The sequence below is a fragment of the Lutzomyia longipalpis genome, chromosome 3, assembly GCF_024334085.1.
Source record: "Lutzomyia longipalpis isolate SR_M1_2022 chromosome 3, ASM2433408v1".
Taxonomy (NCBI): domain Eukaryota; kingdom Metazoa; phylum Arthropoda; class Insecta; order Diptera; family Psychodidae; genus Lutzomyia; species Lutzomyia longipalpis.
In genome coordinates, this window is record NC_074709.1 from 21,852,934 (window position 1) to 21,870,458 (window position 17,525).

A 17,525-nucleotide genomic window follows, 5' to 3' on the forward strand; every position below is an offset into this window, starting at 1 on the left:
CGCTCTAAGATTCTTTGGAAAATATTATACATGAGCTTTTCCTAAAGCTAATCTTTTCCACTACTTTTAGCAATGATTTAAGAAGGATTTTGTGAGAGAAGAATAAAATCGTCCTTTCTTCATAATCTTAAGTCCTGAAGAAATTCATACAAGAATCGAAACGTCGATGGATAAACAGAAAAATAAGAAGATCGATTTCTGCTTCCTCTAATGATTTTTTAGCAATGATTGACTAAAAGGACTAAAAGCAGCAAATTACATCGTTTTGAAAATTAACCCATTTCCGATATTTTTTCGTTTTTATGATACACCGGGGACATTTTTGTAAGGTACATTACCTATTTAAAGTATTTAATTACGTTTTATTTAAGGAATCTTTTTGTCTATTCTGTTTATGTAATAAATAGAATAAATACTTTATCCCAGGAACAAAGATATTATTCATTTTTTCATTGAGTAGGCCTTGAGATACAAGTTTTACGTTTAAAAAATTGACGCCATATTTTTTTTTTGTTTTCGAGGGACAATTTTTCATATTTTTATTTATTGCATAAAAAATTTAATTAGCAGTTGTTCAAAACGATTTCTCGTACGACGTTTTGAAGGCTTAATTCCCTCTTCATCAGGTAAGTAAAAAAGATGGAAAAATTTGTCACAAAATGCAAAAAAAATTATTACAGAGAGGACGAACATTTAATGTTTGTAGATCATCTCAATCGATGTTTTTGTGTGATTAAAAAATTCAACACATGTGAAAGAAAAAACGTCAAAATATTGCAATGGAATGAAAGAATAAAAACACCAAAAATCGCTGTATTACATAATAATTTAATAAACTGTAATATTTTTTTTATACAATTGCAATACAGTAGCATTAAAAAATTAGCAAGATATCCTTTTTTTCTCATCTCATCTTCAGAACTTTTCCTCCATATAATTTTCTTTAATTTTGTTAATTCTGCATTTTTTTTTTATTAATTTTAAAACCATTCACCGATTTTATGTCTTCACCAGTCTCCACATTTGTGAGTTAATAAATTAAAATACAAAAAAAATTGAGAATACAGAAAAAATGCATTTATGCCCGGAAGAATGTGTGAAGACTCTCGACTCGCTCAATATATTGCAAATTGCTGAATATAAAAAGAGATATTTTATGTAATAATTAAAAGAGAAAATACCTAAAAAATATTATTTATGTATAAATCATTTTGATGCAAGGGGAAGTAGAGTGCAAAACTATGATGCATGGCTAAATTCATAAGTTTTCGATACATTATTTTAAAATAAAAATGAGTTTTTTCCTCATTAAAGACTTTTTTTTCTTTTACTTTTATATAAAAGCACACTTGAGCGATTGTTGACGCATTACTTGTCGACAAAAATGTAATTTATAATTGTAGATAAATTTCTTTTAACATGCCACGCGCTATATCATGCAACTCACTGGGGGGTCTAGGTGAGGTGTGTCCTGCGGAGCAATTTACAGGAGTTTTATATTTTTATATCACTCAAAGATCAAAAATATTTAATTTTTTTTATTAATTTAAGAAAAAAATGTCATGCATTAATATTTTCCAAAATTGAGTATTCTTTTGAATAATTTCTATGAATTCTGACTTGTTGATGAAAACATCCACACAGGGAAATGGAAATATTACATAAATGAAGAAAAAAAATACATAAATTTCAGCATAAACTTAAGATTAATTAATGTATTATATTGATAAACTAAATTAGGCCATTTTTCATGCAGAAAAAAACAGATATTAATAAAATGAATAGTAAAGTTCAAAAAAGGCATTTTATTTAATATTTTAGTTTTATTTTTTGTATTAAATTCATCAATAATTCATTAATTATTTTGAAAGAAAATCAATTTGTTAAATTATTTAACTAATAACGTGTTGTTATATTTATATCTTTAGGCCTATCTATGCCCTTTCTGAACTCAAACTAATTCACTTGATTTTTAACATAAGTAGGTGATTAAAAGTCTTCATAGAATAAAGTTAAAGTTTAAATTGAAAAATGATTTTCTAATGAAAAACCAAATAAACATATTTCCGTTTTAGGTCTAGTGGCTTGCAAAAGAATGCTATTCAGGCATATTATAGAATTGTCTTAGTTTGAGGAACAATTTTCACCTGCATTATCTTTTAGAGAATCAATAAAAATAATAAGAAATCGCCAAGAAACTCTAAAGAATCAAAATAACCAAAATGTGAGAATTTAAAATAATTTTCAAGAGGACAGTTTATTCCCAAACGTAAAACATTTTACTTTCTCCAATTCGAATGAATTTAATTATTTTTCCAACTTAGAAATGCATTAAATTCTCACAAAAGAAGCAAAAGAAAACGTTCTAACTGAGAAATGTTCTCTTTGAGTATCCAAAGAATAAATATTGTGCTAAAAGAGCTTATGTTTCAATATTTTTCGTGGAGAGGAAAAGGTTAAATTCTCATCAACATTGAACAGGAATGCACCAAAATTTAATTTTTGTTAAAAAATTGGCTACAAAATCGTTCTTGAAATACGTCGAAATTTCAAAATTACCTGACTATTCCTTATTTTCCAAAATCCAGCAAAGATTACCCATGTATTTTTAAATGTTTCAAAACACTCGCGTTAATGTTTCACAGCGATAAATTAGTCAAAGAAACATTGCAACGAATGTTTCAAAACATTTAACCCTTTAACGTCCAACGTGAAACATAAAAACATTGAAACATGCGCTCTTTTATCGCGATTTTTATTCTATGAATTTTTTTTAGAGGACTTTTCTCACTCAGAACGTCTTCTTTGACCCCTTATGCGTGAATTTGATGCATTTGTAAGATGGAAAAACAATTACATTCATAAATAATTGAAAAAAATTAAATGTTTCACGTTTGGGTAAGCGTATGACCCAAAAAACCTTAAAGGGTTAAAGAGACAAAGTGGGCAATATTGACGCATATTTTTGCATGACGATTTCTTATTCAGTTTTAATTCTATAAAAGATCATGTGAGTCAAAATTCTTTCCTCAAACCAGGGCAGCTCCAATATATGCTTGAATATCCTCCTTTTGTTTTTTATTGGCTTTTTTTTCTAGATTATAATTTTTCTTTATATTAGTTTTCCTCGAGATCACGATGCGGAGTTTTCATCATTTTTTTTTAAACTCAAAATATTTCTCTCCATTTCTTTTTAAATGTCTCATTTTGAACGTAAAATTAAATGTAAATCAATGAAGACTAAAGGCAAAGAAAGCAAACAGCTATATAAGTTTTGAAAAAAGTACGTAAGGCATTGATCTAAAAAAAAAACTTTTGTATGAAGTGTTTGAAAAGGGAATCTACCGAGAAAATTAGCTGATGATTTTTCTTCACATTCATTTGAGCTCTAAAACTTTATCTAAAATCTATTTTACTTAATTTTCTTCACTAAAACAACTAAGAAATTGTTCAAAACTCCAAAATAAAACTTAGATCAAATTGTCGACAATATTAATCTTCACAATATCGCTCATATTTTGAAACTTTGAGACACACAAATTGCTTTTCTTCTCCTCTCTTTTTGCATAATCTTCTGTGCATCTCCGTCTAAAATGTGCCATAAAATGATATTTTTAATGCTCTTCTTTGATTAAAATGATTAAGTCAGAAAATTGATAATTTTTTCTTTCTTCTTTTCTCTAATTCATCATGGTAAGGAACTGGACATTGAGTGATTTTTTTTCTCGTTACATTCTACAAAAAAAAATATTATCTCATAGAGAGAAATTAACAATCCCATTAGCACAAAAAAAACCTACTAGAGGATAATTTAAAAAAAAATCATAAATGGAATATAATGTTTACCAAAAAGTCTCATATACATTTTCAGTTGTTTTCTTTCTTTCTCAAAATGAATTAATTGTGAAAAATATTTGACAAAAATACTTCAAAGATGTCTTCAAGAGCTTATTCCGTACACAAAGAAAAAAAAACATGATGAAAAATTGTAAGAATAATTACTAGACATTAAATAATGGCCTACAGAATTTTTCTTTTCTTCATACAAAATTAATCAATCCACAGCAAATTGCTTTCCTCCCAAAAATGATGCTCCACATAACCATGATACCCTCTCTATTGTAAATCATTTTCTTTTCTTCTTCTCTCTTTTAGTATTCCTCCTGATCCGGGGGTGTCAATTCATCCGGAGGAGCAAAACCATCCTTTATATAAGAGAAAATTTCAATAAATTCCAACTATTCTTCCACAAATTTGTCAAATTTTTAAAGAAAAAAAAGATAAAACTTAAAAAAAGATAACTCACTAACATACCTCGGTCGCATAGAGAATATCCAGAATTTTTTGTACTATTGGTTGTGGTTCCGCTTCGTCGGCATCTTGACATCTTCAATTAAATACAAGGAATTGTAAAAAAAAATTATTTCTTTATCAAAATATAAAATTATAAAAGAAATACTTACAGAATCTCAATATCTCGTAATTTAGCAAAATAAAAATCTCTCTCCTTCTCCAAACCCTCCAAATTGATTCTCATATCCATTACCTGAAAATAAATATTTTTAAAAGATATTAGGCTTAATGAATTTTTTATCTATATATATTTTAAAAGGAAGAAAATCTAAAAATTAAGATAATCAGGAACAAAATTCCCTTAGAAAGGAATGAAAAAATCGAAAACTTTGCCAGAATCAAAAACCATTGATAGATATTTTTTTCTTCATAATTGCTGACATTACATTTTGTCTAGAATAATTGCGGCCATCCTTTACAGGACAATTCCCTTAAAATATAAGACGAACTTGTGCCAAACATTAGGAATCGGAATTTGTACAAAAATGTCCTGAAGGGCTGAACCGCATTTGTTCTAGAAAAAATCTAACATGCCCTTTGAGGAAGACACAAATAAGTAATTAGTTAAATTAGCAAAAGTAACATTTTTAGCGTTTTACATTTTTTAGAGGAATGACATTAATTGTAACGTTTTATATTAGTTTTCTAACGCTTAACATTACTTTTCTACCATTTGAAAATTTATTCTAATTTTTGACGTTCTTTTTTAAGGTTTGACGTATCTTCTCTGACTTTTGACATATTTTCCTCTCTCTAATAACATTTTGATTTTTTTATACTATAAGTTTTATTTGATAATTATTTTTTATATCTAAAGAAAAAAAGCCTGACCTGTCTTTTAAAGGTGATTAAGACACCCAAAACACCCTTCCTGGCTAAAAAAACTGGCAAATTGTATCAAAAACTTTGAATAGACTGGATTGAGACACAATTCAAAAGTTAGGACTTCCGGAATTTATTTATCTTACTTGTCCTTCTTAATTCCTGAATTCTCTTCTGGCAAAGAAATCCCCAAGATTCCCGAAAAAAAATATCAATTAATTTTAAACAAAATTATCTTACTTGATTGGAGAGCTCTTCAATTTGCTGATTTGTCACCGGCCCAGATTGATGGTTCCCGATGGAGTCTTGTTTCTTTGGAGGTGTTTGATTCGAAACACGGTGTCCGGGTACAGCGGCTGGTCTCGTTGGCGCTTTGGAAACTAAACAAACATCATTTTAATTTACATTCTTCCGACGTTTAATTAATTTTTTCAAAACAATTAGAATTATTTTCGTGTTAATTTGGTCATGCAAAGTCTTGAGAATATTAAAGGGGTTTAGTTAACATGCAAAAGCTTTAAAGAGATTTGAATTGAATAGTCTGCCCAAAATAGCTAATATTTTGATTTTAATTTTTGCTCAAAAGTCAAGAATAAAATCAAAAAATTATCTATCGCGAGCAGACTATTTTCTTTACAATTATCTTTCCTCCAAATATATTTACAATGTACATACAACTCTCCTCTCTCTCTTTACAATCTTGTTCGCAAACTGGCCAGAGAAGTAGCGTGAAAATTAACAAGAACACACTTTGGCAAAAAAGGATGCCACACAAAGATTGGGGTGTACTGTACACAGATAGAAGGATCACATAGATAGGTTTTTTATTTTATTTTTAAGGAGGAATTGATTTTGGATTTTTCAGGAAAATTTACATAAATACATATAAAACAAAAGATAAAGCAATTATCCAATTAAAAACAAAAAGAAAAACAAAACGTACTGGGTTTGGCCGGAACGCGAGCTGGGGGTGCCGCTGCGGGAATGGTTCTCTTCGGACCGGCCAAGGCGCTTTTCGACGAGGCCGCCGATCCCATTCCCATCGGCAAATTTTCACGCGCCAGTAGTGCATTGTAATCTTTTCCATCATAATTTGCATCGAAAAATTTCTTGAACCATTGCAAAAATTCAAAATTATCTTGGAAACGACCCTTTACTAATCTATCAATGGGGATTATCTAGAAGAAAAATGAGAAAAGAAAAGAAACATTTCCTTTTTTTGGTTTTTTCTTTGTACATAAATACACATACACACAGGAAAAAAAAGAAGAAAATTCATGAAAAGAAAATAAATTTTGAATTTTACAACCTATAAAAATCTTTTTTGATTGATTTATCAAGTAGAAATACAAAAAAGGTAGGTAGGTATCTGAAAAATATCTTTTTTTTCAAAAACTTCTCCGCATAAATTCTTCGATTCAAGTGTACCTCAATGAGTTGAGTACCCTACATTAGTGAATTAATATTTTTATTTAATTAATAAAAAAAAATATTTCATAAAGCTCTTCACATTCCAAAATATATAACAATAAAAAAATTGAGTGCAAAGAATAAATAAAATAGTAAAAGAGAATAAAAGAAATTGTGTGATATCTAAAAATAAAATATTCACAACTATTTACAAATTAAAATATTTACGGAATGTGAAAGCATTTGGAAATATCTTTCTTGACTTTTTTAATTAAATTAAGAAAAAACTATGATTTGCATGTAAATAATTAATTCACTGTTAATCGAAGAATTTCTACAGCATAATTGTGTATATATTTTAATATTTAATTAATATATTATTAAATCACTGCCAATCCCTTGCTAAAAATTAAAGTAAAATTAAATTTAAAAAATATTACCGATAGATTGAAGAATAAATAAGATTTAATTAAAAACCTTTGAAGATTTAGTTTTCTTTTTAATTGTAAATCATTGACATATAATTTGAAAAAATATAAAACAATTTTATTAATTTAATAAAAAATAAAAAAGGTTTTCAGATTTTCAATTATTAATTTTTAAAGTATAAAAGGAGTAAAATAAATTTTATTTGTTTAAAAATATCAAATAAAATAATCTCAAAGACAATTCTTCAATCAATCGCTGTTAAAAATAATAAAATGTAAAAAACAATTTGTAGATAAGCAATTAATCCCCCAACAAATGTAGACAAAGTCAAAAAAAAAAAACATAAATAAATGAGAAATAGTCAATAAAACGAGAACAATTAGAAAGATGTTTCCGCCACATAAAACGTCCAACTGTGTGCCACATTTGGAAGAAATATATTTTTTGTGCAAATTAACAAAGCGATAATAATCTGCAGGAGAAGAAAAATGTGTTGTGTCTGTGTTTTTTTTTTGAGATCAGATACACGCAACACTAACTGCCTGGATTTCGTGCACGCGGTGCCTGAATCTGCCGGGGCTTTTCCACAATTGCTGCTGCTGCTATTTCATTCTGATTTGCCCCATGTCCCAGTTGAATGCCAAATCGTGCTTCCATTGGATCATATTCGCGCCCATCGTAATTGGCATCGAAGAACTTCTTAAACCATTGCAGAAATTCAAAATTGTCCTGGAATCGCCCCTTGATCAGTTTGTCCACGGGTATTATCTGAACTCGCATAGAAAGTACATAATAATGCTAAACTGATCAACGACAACAACAACAACAAAATATCTTTCGCCCTTCTCATTACACACCTTTAATCAAAATTTTATTTTCTTTTTTTTCTCGAATTAGGAAAATATTTTAAAAAAAAATTTTTTCTTTTTAAAAGGATTTAATGGGAATTAACTTACCTTATCCACACTCATCTTCTTGAAGGCTGCCTGGAGAATTTTAAAGTTCTGGATGTATTCATGTTCGAGATTTGTACGAAATTTAACCCTCTTCATGGGTACTGAGCCAGGAAAGAGCATATCCATGTATTGGCAATAGGCAGCTCCTAATGTTGAAAAGTTAATTTTAATAAATTTTCATTTATAACACTTCATTGCGGAAGATTTTAAAGAAGCTTTAATGATATTTTGTTAATTATAATTTATTTTATTCTTCTAAAGAATTGTGTAGACAGGGAGGGTGTTAAGACCCTTCAAACTTATTCAAGTTAGGGAGTTTAAGGAACGTTTAGCGTTAGAACAGAAACATCAAATATTGGGAAAGACAAACGTTAGAAAATGAAATGTAAAACTTCAGAAAACAAACATTGCAAAATTGTTAAAAATTTCAATAAACGTCAAACGTTAAGAACGTAACGTCTAATCTCGAAAAAAGAATGCTAAACGTTTTAAAAAAAAACATCAAATGTTGGAAAAAAAGATCAAATTATTGGATAGATAAATTGATAGAAACATCTAACGTTGAAAAAAAGTCGGTCGATTATTATAAAATCGTTAAAGGTTGCAATAAACGTCAAACAATATAAAAGAAACGTTAAAGGTTAGAAAAGAAATGTCTAAAATTTAATGTCAAATGTCAGAAAAATACGTCAAACGTTATAAAATCGTTAAATATTGGAATAAGGGCAAACTATTATTAAAAAAACACGATTGTAAGATTTATTGTTCAAACTAATAATCAAAAGTAAAACACTCAATTCTTCTATTTTCTATAGATGTTTAAAAAAATGAAGAGTGGAAGAATAGCACAAAATATTTTTTTAAAAAACTCAAACCGATATTTCTAAAAATTAAAAATTCTAATTTTAAATTAAGATATTTATTTCCTCATTTAAGAAGAATGCAAAGAATCTTTATTTTTATTTCAAAAATTGTGTATAAAAGTCCTCGAGTTTCCTTAATGATTAATAATCCATCAATCTTTATTCTTTTTTTTTCAACTCATCCAACTATTGTCCATTCAGTTAATATAAAAATCAATTTTGATATACCTTATCTAATGCTCCTGGTTATTATTTCATATTTCACATAAAGCCCATATAAAATATAGATATTGACTAAACATAAAAATTCTTTCCCGATAAATTGAGGTACTCAAAAAATTATGAAACATCTCTTTGTTGGACTAAAGCTTCGTGTTCATTTTTTGTTGTGTTATTCATTCATATCTAATAGAAGCCTGAGCTCAAATGGGAATGGAAGCACACGATATGAGTTGCTTTTTAATACATCTTATCATTTTCGCTCTTGACGATATTTGCATTTTTATCAAATGTGAAATATACGAAAAAGAGAAAATTTTGCAAAGAAATGTGGCAATGTTTTTGCCAACAACGAAAATTCTACTAAATAGTTCTAAGCAATTATTACCTGTACAGAGTTCCTCGATCTTCGTAAAATGAGCATTGAGACAATCGTTGACCCAGGAGAGCATGTCATGGCGAGAAAGATTCTCTGTTGTTACATTTGTCGAATATACATTTACAGCCATGATTTCCTCTGAAAAAGACGAAAGAAACGAATGAGAAGAGATGAAAAAAAAGAAGAAATGACTCACAATTCTACAGCTCATATATACGAATCAAGTAAATATTTAATTAATTGACTGACTCATGTACAAAAAAAAAGAGAAAGACTTTGTAGCTGATTTTACACGGGAAATTTTTGTTATAGAAGAGAGTGAGAAAAAAGAAGAGAAGAGAGTGAAAAGTTTTTGAGAATGCAACAGCAGAGGAGTTTCCTCCTCTTGAAAATGCCACTCACAATCGACTTCAAGTACTACTTCCGCTTCTAACTTCCAAATATGTACAGTGCCCCTTTCTTTTGCAGACACCCATTCATTGATTGAAAACAACAAAGTTTTTTATTTAAATATTAAATAAATTCTCTGAAAGATTTGTTAATATGCGAAATATTTGATGGTGACCCCCCCCCAATGTGAAAAGAACTTCCCAAAATGATGATCACACAGCATAATTTTGCGCTTCACTGGCATTCATGTGGGGAAGCCTCACCCAACATTTCTCCTCACCAACACCTCCAGAAGCGCATTTCTTTGCTTTTCTCTCTCTCAAAGAAATAACTTTATATTTTTTTTTACTACTTTTCCAACGAGAAAAATCTCACCCAGAGAGAACTCGCGATGGGGTTTTTTATGGAGGATTTATGAGATTTGTCACTCGATCATAAATCGTTGCGGATGGCGCGTGTTTATTGCACGTGATTGCTGAAGGGAAGAGAAAAATATAATAATTTTCTCCTAATTACCTACTCGCGGGTGAAGAACACATTTTATTATTACTGAATAGCATTAAAGTTTTTTTTTAATTCACGAAATGTCATAAAAACATTTAAAAAAAAAAATAAATTTTAATGTTTTATGGGTTTTATTTATTAAATTTAAGGTGAGAGACGAATTTTCGAATATATTTGGGCAATTGGGGTGATTAGAAAAAGAAGACTTACTTGGGAGGACTTTACTGGCCGCCGTGGCCAATTCAAATCTTAAAATAGAATGAAGGAAATCTGGAAGAACGTCTCCTTTTTAAAGGTAATTAAGATCAAAGTCAAAATTATACGCAGAGGATCAAATTGGGCAGCAGTGGGCAGTCAAAATTTCATACATTTCCCCATTTTCTCCAAGTAATGTACTCTTGTTCACTTTTTGTGATAAAAATAATTATTTTGCACTTTTCTTATTTCTGGAAATGAGTAATAATTTACTTGAATAAAAAAAGAGAAAATTATGATTAAAGTTCAGTCATTTAACATTTTGCCCCAACCGTGGGGTAAAATGATCAATTGCGTTTTTCGTTCCTAAATTTTAGCTGTGATTCTTTCGAAGAAAAGAATAGCACAGCTTCTGTGTACCACCTAAAATGCAAAGTCGTCAGATCGGGCTCAAACTCGGGATGAGCACGAATTAGGGTCCCCACATTCCAAAAAACGTATGTCAAAAAAAAATTCTTCCGGCCGTCCGGCCGGCCGGAGTTTGACGCTTAATTACAAGAGAACGGTAATAGATAGAGACATGCGGTCAACGGCAAAGTTAGTATATCGGCCTGATGTCGTCTGATGGTGAAGTCAAATCCACCCCCCCTCCCCTCCGTCCGCCATTTTGGAACACCCCTAAATTTTGTTTTCGCTATATCTCCGGTGCTATTATAGCTAAAAATCTGAAATTTTTATATGTTGTAGGGGACATCAATACCTTTCCAACGATACCTCATTTTCGAAAATCGGTCAAGCCGTTTAGTCAATATGGCCGTGACAATTTTTCATCGAAAATCGACCATAACTCGAAAACGGCTTGACCGATTTTGATCAATCTGGGCTCAAATGAAAGCTCTCAACAAACCCTACAACTCTTTAGAACATCCGAAGTTTCAAAAGTGACCGCTAGGGGGCCAAAAATCAAAAACAAAATTTTCGATGAGTTTTCGGTGAATATCTTGAAAACTACACTATGCATTTTCTTCAAATTTTCATATGTTATAGCTGACTATATTATCTATCACCATGCCAAAAATGAAGAAAATCTATGTCGCCGTTCTCGAGATATAGCCTTCCAAAGTTAGCATGTCATATCTCGGGTTCTACAAGTCCGATTTTAATCAACTCAAGCGCAAATAAAAGATTTCGTGAAGCCCTACAAATGTCTAGAACATTGCAATTTCGAGAAATGACCGCAAGAGGCGCTAAAGTCAATATTTTGCACATCCAAAATTTTTAAGTTTAAATATCTCAAAAACTGCACTATGCATTTCGTTAAAATTTGAGTATGTTATAGCTGAGGTCAAGACCTTTCCAACAATAGGTCATTTAAGAAAATCTATGGAGCCATTCAGGAGATATAAGGGTTTTAATTTTTTATTTAATTAATACGATAACTCTTTGGCGCCCCGCGAAGCGGGGCGCCTTATATATAAGGTATATAAATATGTAAAGTAAAATATAACGGTAAAATATAAATATATATTGTTGTATGTTTAATTAGTACGGTAACTATTTGGCGCCCCGCGAAGCGGGGCGCCTTATATAAAGGTATATAAATATAAATGTAAATGCAAAGTAAAATATAACGGTAATATATATATATATATATATATATAGCTGCAAATTATAGATTAAGCAGAAAAGGGAATGTACATGGTAAGTTTCACTTACGGGCTGTGATTCTTCCTTCAGAGGCCAAGTTAAATATAATGCAAAGTTTAATAGATAGCTACATGGTACAGATTAATCAGAAAAGGGAATGTACTGGTAAGTTTCACTTACGGGCTGTGATTCTTTCTTCAGAGGTCAGTCTAAGTGTGATATTTGATATAAGTTTGGTGGTGCAAACTCTGGGGAAGGATGACTCGCGCCACGAATCACAGCCAATGCGCGAGATAGCCTTCCCCCAGAGTTTGCACCACCAAACTTATATCAAATATCACACTTAGACTGACCTCTGAAGAAAGAATCACAGCCCGTAAGTGAAACTTACCAGTACATTCCCTTTTCTGATTAATTTATTTATTTATAATTTTTTTTTAATCAATTAGAAGATTTATGAATGTACTATTAATTAGAACTAAATTTTTAAATAAAAAATAGTAATTAATTATTTTTTTTTTTAATTTTTTTGCACCCGAAAACATTTCTTAACTTTCCAAAAACATCCGTGACAATTTTTTGGCGCTGTGGGTGGGGAGGAAGTGGGACGGAGGTAGATTTTCTCACGCTATCTCACCTCTGTTTTCTCACTTGCACATTACTATTATTCTTTTCCTCCCATAGAACGTTTTTCCCAATTTTCTTGCGTTTTCTGTCAATTTTTCACTGTAAAATTGAGATTTTCGTGCTTAGACGGCGACGCCGCGTCGATTGGCATCGCAAATTCAAGAAAACTGTCGAAATTCTCGGAGAAAAAAATCGGACAAATTGAGGAAAAACTACCGCGAGTTAGACCCCCAATTTTACACAGAAGCTCCCTGGGGGCTCCCGAAGCGTGCCCAACAATTTTTGGAGCCCCAAAAATGCATTTTTTCCAGAAAAATCGAGTTTTTAAATTTTCTCACACAACTACACAGACATTGTTTGTGTAGTGGTAAATTCCACCCCACCACAGAACGCAAGAGTGAGATGGAGCTATTTCCACACATGCCATCTCATCTTGCTCATTCGTTGTTGGGTTTTCCGCAAAAAAAACTGCGATTTCGGCCCAATTTTTTCTACAGAAGCCTTCCTGGGGGTCCCCGAAGTCCCCCGGATGCTGCAGATGTCCCAAAAAAGTGTTTTTCTCCTTGAAAAATCCGATTTTTCGAAAGGGGAAAGATTTTTGGTAAATACGACATTTCCCCGGCGGAGCTGCCGCACAAGATTCGCAGGCATGTTGGAATTTTCCCACAGATTTCAACGCTAAACACTCCCGTTTTGCGGATTTTCACAAAAACTTCACTCCTCAGCGGTTTCTGGGTGGATTTATGCAAACTTTGCAGTATACTTTGGATTATTTAGTCAATTAATTACCTTTTTCAGTGGCGAATTATTTCACAAGAGAAAAAACTCACTTCCACCAAGACGTGACAAATACCCATCAATAAATTCTTTTGCATCGTCGACTGAGGTGAAGTGGAAGTTCTGCAGAAATTGTGCCGAATTTTCTTTTGAGATGAAATTATTAACATCTTTGCGACGACAGCGCCACTTTAGCAAACAGTGTAAACGTCAATTTTTTGTTGATTGGAGATTTTGCCGAGAGGATTTTGCGATTAAAATATTTTTTTTTGGGAAAATTCAGGAAAATCATTGAAAATTAGAAATCTGCAAAATGTCTCAAATGGAACAATCGGCCTGCGAAGGTGAGTGTTTGTTTTTTTCAACAGATTGTGTTACATTTTACTGAGAAAATTGTCTTGATCCGCAGATCTGAAAGCCTTCGAAAGGAGATTAACGGAAGTCATTGCTGCTCTCCATCCACCCACTCTGCGCTGGCGGTGTATGCAATTTTCTGGGCAAAAACTGATTGATTTTCTAATAATTTTCCACCATTTTCCAGTAATTCTCTTCGTGCTATCAACGGTTACAGCACTGGGAGCTTGGTACTGGTTAACGGATCCAAGGACTTCTGTTGTTCCCTTCACCGAATCACTCCTCAATCATCCAATCTTCACAGTTGGCACCCTAATTCTCAGTTAGTTCCTACGCAAACTTACAAAATTATTTAATTTTGCTGTTAATTGGGTAATTTTGTCTTTTTCAGTAATGCTATTTGCCTGTGGAATCCATCGGCTAGTCATAGCGCCCCAAATTATTACATCACGAACGCGGGCAGTGCTCAATGATTTCAACATGTCCTGCGATGATACGGGGAAGCTTATCTTACGACCTAGGCCCACAAATTAGACGAATTTTAAATTAAAAATAAGAGAAAATGTACAAAATTCGGATTTTTTCTTATTGGAATTGAATAATTTTCCTCCAGTACTAGTTCCTGATCAGCATCTGACACTAATCCTGAAAGTAGCTGAGCCTAGAATCCTAGAATTCCCGGAACTCCAGAAGATCACCAAAGCAAAGGAAAATTCTATATCTCACCGCCCACAAAATCCATCACAGTGTACCAACGGAAAATATTTAAAAATAAAAACAATCAAACGTCCCGAAAAAAAACTTGTGATTGCAGTGAAAAATCCAGAATTTGCATTTTCTTTTCCAATTTCCTTTGTGAGCCATGGGAGACGATGAATTAGATGCCATACGTGCCCAACGGCTGGCTGAGATGCAGAAGCAATACGTAAAAAATCCTCCAACAATAGAAAATTCCTATATGATTCCATTTTGACATAACCTCACTTTGGTGTCACCGGTAGGGTTCTTCTGACCAAAAAGCCCAAGGAGAAGCCCAGGAGGAGCGTCGTCGTCAGGAGGAGGATATGAAGAACTCCATTTTGGCTCAGATAATGGACCAATCGGCAAGAGCTCGATTGAATACCCTTAAAATCAGCAAACCCGAGAAGGCTCAAATGGTGGAGCAGATGATAATAAGAATGGCTCAAATGGGACAAATCCCCGGGAAACTCGATGATACTCAACTTGTTCAGCTGCTGGAGAGCGTAAATAGGCAGATGCCACGCAGTACATCAGCTGTGAAGTTTGACCGAAGGAGAACAGCTATTGATTCTGATGATGAAGACTACGGATTGTAATTGATGTGTCTCACAGCATCCGGAAGATGACTATATTTTCACTCAAATTTCTTACTAATATGCCTCTTATTTCTTATCAACTGTCCGGCAAATTAAGGCGCATCACTCGCTTATATCTCGAGGGTTGTTTATTTTGTCAGAGAAAATAAAATTTTAACATAATTTTGCGAATTGGACAAAGATTATCCCTTTCTTCTGTATAAATATTACATTATTCGCATTATTCTATTAGAATTTAAAAAAAAATCAGGATACTCCAACACTTTGTTTTAAAGGTTTTCTTCAGCTGAAGAATTCTCAATGAATTTTCGTAGAAAAAATTGTAATTTCTTGATTTTTTTTTCTATTCTCTGCAAGTTTGATATAAAAGTGGAAACCTTCGTTTAAAATCGTTCATTTTCCATTAAAAAATTGCTCGTGAAAAGCTCTATTTAGAAAACAAATCCAATTAAATTCATTGCGGAATTCTTCAGCTGAACACGGAGTCTCCAAATGAGATCTTTTCTTGTTGGGAAAATTTTGACTAGCTTCGAAAATCTACAATTTTCTATATTAATGTTTCATCATCTACTCATTCTTCTCGTGTGTGTCAATGTCCTCTTCATCCGCATCGAGGATATCAGCACAGCAAATGGAGTAGATGATGAGCGAGAGAAAACCAAGAGGTAGGCCAAAGAGAACCGAAGTTAACACAGGATTACCTCGCCACATTTCACTGAGGGAACGTTTTGCCTCAAAGTACGTACGATAGATGCGTACATAGAAGGAATTTCCACCGTATACAGGAGCGCTCTGGTTGTGAATATTCTCCAGGAAGACCTACAACAAAGATTCGTTTAAATAGAAGAAACTTCCGCGTAAATTGAGGCTGAGTTTAACCTGAATGGCTTCTGAAGTTAATTTCAATGGCTCATCGTCGGGAATGTGATGCTCAGACGTTGTGGAGTTCAAGACGAGGAGATGAGGCGTAGCCAGGGTGTCCATTGCGATGGAATGTGCCAACTCTGGTGTACCGATCCATCCAAATTGGAAGCGCGAATGAAATTTATCGTGATTCATTCGGATTATGGATTCAATCATATCCCGGAATTCCAGCTCATGGGCTGCCACCTCAGCCAGACGATTTTCCTCCACAACGGCTAACACGAGATATTTCCTTGTCAACATCAATTCATTTATATTGCTTCGCGTGACTTTGGGGAATATTGAGAATCTCTCTTCATTCACCCACGCATGGAGAGTTCGATTCATGTGGGATGGCTCTACGAAAGACAATTCACCGGAAACTACGGAGGAAGAAACAAACTTGCATTAATTATCCTTCTTGAAGAGAAAAGAGAATAAAAAACTCACGTGGATAGTAGAAATGATTTCTCTCCTTGTACACAATCACAGCAGGAAGGGTATCGATATCAAAGTGATCTCGTGCAATCTCAAAGGAGGTAGCATAGAAAAATCCATGAGGCTGGAAGACTTCCGCCACTGAAGCATAAGTATCCCATAGGAGGCCCTCCTGCTTTCCGATGTAGGAGAAAAAGATGGGATGACTGGCTTTTAGCATGTCCACACTGTCTGTACGTGTTACAAGCTGCACTGGTGGCCCGGACATTCGCATAACAAAGTGAATTAGCTCCTCCTTGGTACGTTCTCCGTTGTAGACAAACTCCAGGCCATCCTTCATGAAAATTATCGTCGGGAAAGAATTTATATTGAAGACTTGGGCCACAGATGTGAATCGAGTGCAATCAACCTTTCCCACACGTACATTTGTGTTGTAAAGCGTCTGGGCAACGTGAGACCTACAACGGAGGAGCAATAAGTCTCTGAAACATTCACCAGGATCTTCCTTAATTAGCTGGGATTGTTTTTTTCCTTACCAAACTGGTTCGAGACGTTTGCAGTGAGCACACCAAGGGGCGTAGAATTTAACAAACCACTGACCCTCATGCCGAACATCCAAGAAACGATCACTCAGCTCAATTACACGAGATCCTTCCGAGATACCCAGAAACACTGCCCAGAAAATCTCAAAATTACTTTCCGCCCAATCAAAATATTGGAGATTCCCAACTCACCAAGGAGAAGTAAAGCAAGAAACTTCATTGTGAACATCCCAGATACATCCATGGTGAATTCTAAAGCAAAATAATTACCATCCTTCCTGAAAAACTATGAGAAAATTCCAATAATTCACAAAATTCTGCTGGAAAATTGGCAAACGACGTCAAACTATGTGTGCAAAACGACTGCAGCGCCACGCGGT

At 32.9% G+C, this 17,525-nt stretch overlaps 7 protein-coding genes across 23 annotated transcripts in view; 5 read left to right on the top strand and 2 right to left on the bottom strand.

Annotated features, from left to right (window-relative positions):
• LOC129792578 (protein phtf) overlaps nucleotides 1-17,525 on the top strand; it is a 295,904-nt gene that overhangs the window by 253,631 nt on the left and 24,748 nt on the right. The gene's annotated exons all lie outside the window — the stretch shown is intronic.
• LOC129792640 (univin) overlaps nucleotides 1-17,525 on the top strand; it is a 273,488-nt gene that overhangs the window by 231,215 nt on the left and 24,748 nt on the right. The gene's annotated exons all lie outside the window — the stretch shown is intronic.
• Nucleotides 1-17,525, top strand: part of LOC129792654 (RNA-binding protein Musashi homolog Rbp6) — a 154,319-nt gene that overhangs the window by 112,046 nt on the left and 24,748 nt on the right. The window lies entirely within an intron of this gene.
• LOC129792674 (microtubule-associated protein RP/EB family member 1) lies at nucleotides 809-13,693 on the bottom strand. 3 transcript variants are annotated; one of them, XM_055831982.1, is made up of 8 exons: nucleotides 13,584-13,693; nucleotides 9,441-9,569; nucleotides 7,971-8,116; nucleotides 6,119-6,353; nucleotides 5,416-5,555; nucleotides 4,464-4,546; nucleotides 4,315-4,387; nucleotides 809-4,205 (listed from the first exon to the last, which is right to left on the bottom strand). In XM_055831982.1, exons 2-8 carry the CDS (start codon nucleotides 9,559-9,561, stop codon nucleotides 4,152-4,154), a joined length of 852 nt encoding a protein of 283 aa, XP_055687957.1. In that variant the 5' UTR covers nucleotides 9,562-9,569; nucleotides 13,584-13,693; the 3' UTR covers nucleotides 809-4,151. The 3 variants fall into 3 exon arrangements, with proteins under 3 accessions (XP_055687957.1, XP_055687958.1, XP_055687959.1); XM_055831983.1 differs by lacking the exon at nucleotides 6,119-6,353 and adding an exon at nucleotides 7,554-7,782; XM_055831984.1 differs by having other exon boundaries at nucleotides 3,560-4,205; nucleotides 4,307-4,387.
• On the top strand, nucleotides 13,764-14,497 carry LOC129792696 (nuclear envelope phosphatase-regulatory subunit 1 homolog). Of its 2 annotated transcripts, XM_055832016.1 has the most exons (4): nucleotides 13,771-13,915; nucleotides 13,981-14,052; nucleotides 14,113-14,247; nucleotides 14,317-14,497. In XM_055832016.1, exons 1-4 carry the CDS (start codon nucleotides 13,885-13,887, stop codon nucleotides 14,457-14,459), a joined length of 381 nt encoding a protein of 126 aa, XP_055687991.1. In that variant the 5' UTR covers nucleotides 13,771-13,884; the 3' UTR covers nucleotides 14,460-14,497. The 2 variants fall into 2 exon arrangements, with proteins under 2 accessions (XP_055687990.1, XP_055687991.1); XM_055832015.1 differs by having other exon boundaries at nucleotides 13,764-13,915; nucleotides 13,981-14,247.
• On the top strand, nucleotides 14,695-15,433 carry LOC129792699 (programmed cell death protein 5). Its single transcript, XM_055832020.1, has 2 exons — nucleotides 14,695-14,850; nucleotides 14,927-15,433. Exons 1-2 carry the CDS (start codon nucleotides 14,788-14,790, stop codon nucleotides 15,260-15,262), a joined length of 399 nt encoding a protein of 132 aa, XP_055687995.1. The 5' UTR covers nucleotides 14,695-14,787; the 3' UTR covers nucleotides 15,263-15,433.
• Nucleotides 15,373-17,522, bottom strand: LOC129792643 (protein disulfide-isomerase TMX3). Its single transcript, XM_055831937.1, has 5 exons — nucleotides 17,338-17,522; nucleotides 17,140-17,275; nucleotides 16,616-17,061; nucleotides 16,142-16,548; nucleotides 15,373-16,081 (listed from the first exon to the last, which is right to left on the bottom strand). The coding sequence occupies exons 1-5, from the start codon at nucleotides 17,387-17,389 to the stop codon at nucleotides 15,830-15,832; spliced, it is 1,293 nt and encodes a 430-aa protein (XP_055687912.1). The 5' UTR covers nucleotides 17,390-17,522; the 3' UTR covers nucleotides 15,373-15,829.

What these genes read in the sequence shown, in the direction of transcription:
- LOC129792643 (XM_055831937.1), bottom strand. Translation starts at nt 17,389, where the DNA reads ATGGATGTATCTGGGATGTTCACAATGAAGTTTCTTGCTTTACTTCTC. An exon ending in AAATCATTTCTACTATCCAC is followed by an intron (nt 16,549 to 16,615) that starts GTGAGTTTTTTA and finishes CTTCCTCCGTAG; the next exon opens with TTTCCGGTGAATTGTCTTTC. An exon ending in TAACTTCAGAAGCCATTCAG is followed by an intron (nt 16,082 to 16,141) that starts GTTAAACTCAGC and finishes TCTTTGTTGTAG; the next exon opens with GTCTTCCTGGAGAATATTCA.
- LOC129792696 (XM_055832015.1), top strand. Translation starts at nt 13,885, where the DNA reads ATGTCTCAAATGGAACAATCGGCCTGCGAAG. An exon ending in GGAACAATCGGCCTGCGAAG is followed by an intron (nt 13,916 to 13,980) that starts GTGAGTGTTTGT and finishes CTTGATCCGCAG; the next exon opens with ATCTGAAAGCCTTCGAAAGG. An exon ending in AGTTGGCACCCTAATTCTCA is followed by an intron (nt 14,248 to 14,316) that starts GTTAGTTCCTAC and finishes TGTCTTTTTCAG; the next exon opens with TAATGCTATTTGCCTGTGGA.
- LOC129792699 (XM_055832020.1), top strand. Translation starts at nt 14,788, where the DNA reads ATGGGAGACGATGAATTAGATGCCATACGTGCCCAACGGCTGGCTGAG. An exon ending in CTGAGATGCAGAAGCAATAC is followed by an intron (nt 14,851 to 14,926) that starts GTAAAAAATCCT and finishes TGTCACCGGTAG; the next exon opens with GGTTCTTCTGACCAAAAAGC.
- LOC129792674 (XM_055831982.1), bottom strand. Translation starts at nt 9,561, where the DNA reads ATGGCTGTAAATGTATATTCGACAAATGTAACAACAGAGAATCTTTCT. An exon ending in TCGCGTTCCGGCCAAACCCA is followed by an intron (nt 5,556 to 6,118) that starts GTACGTTTTGTT and finishes ATGTTTGTTTAG; the next exon opens with TTTCCAAAGCGCCAACGAGA. An exon ending in TTACGAGATATTGAGATTCT is followed by an intron (nt 4,388 to 4,463) that starts GTAAGTATTTCT and finishes ATTTAATTGAAG; the next exon opens with ATGTCAAGATGCCGACGAAG.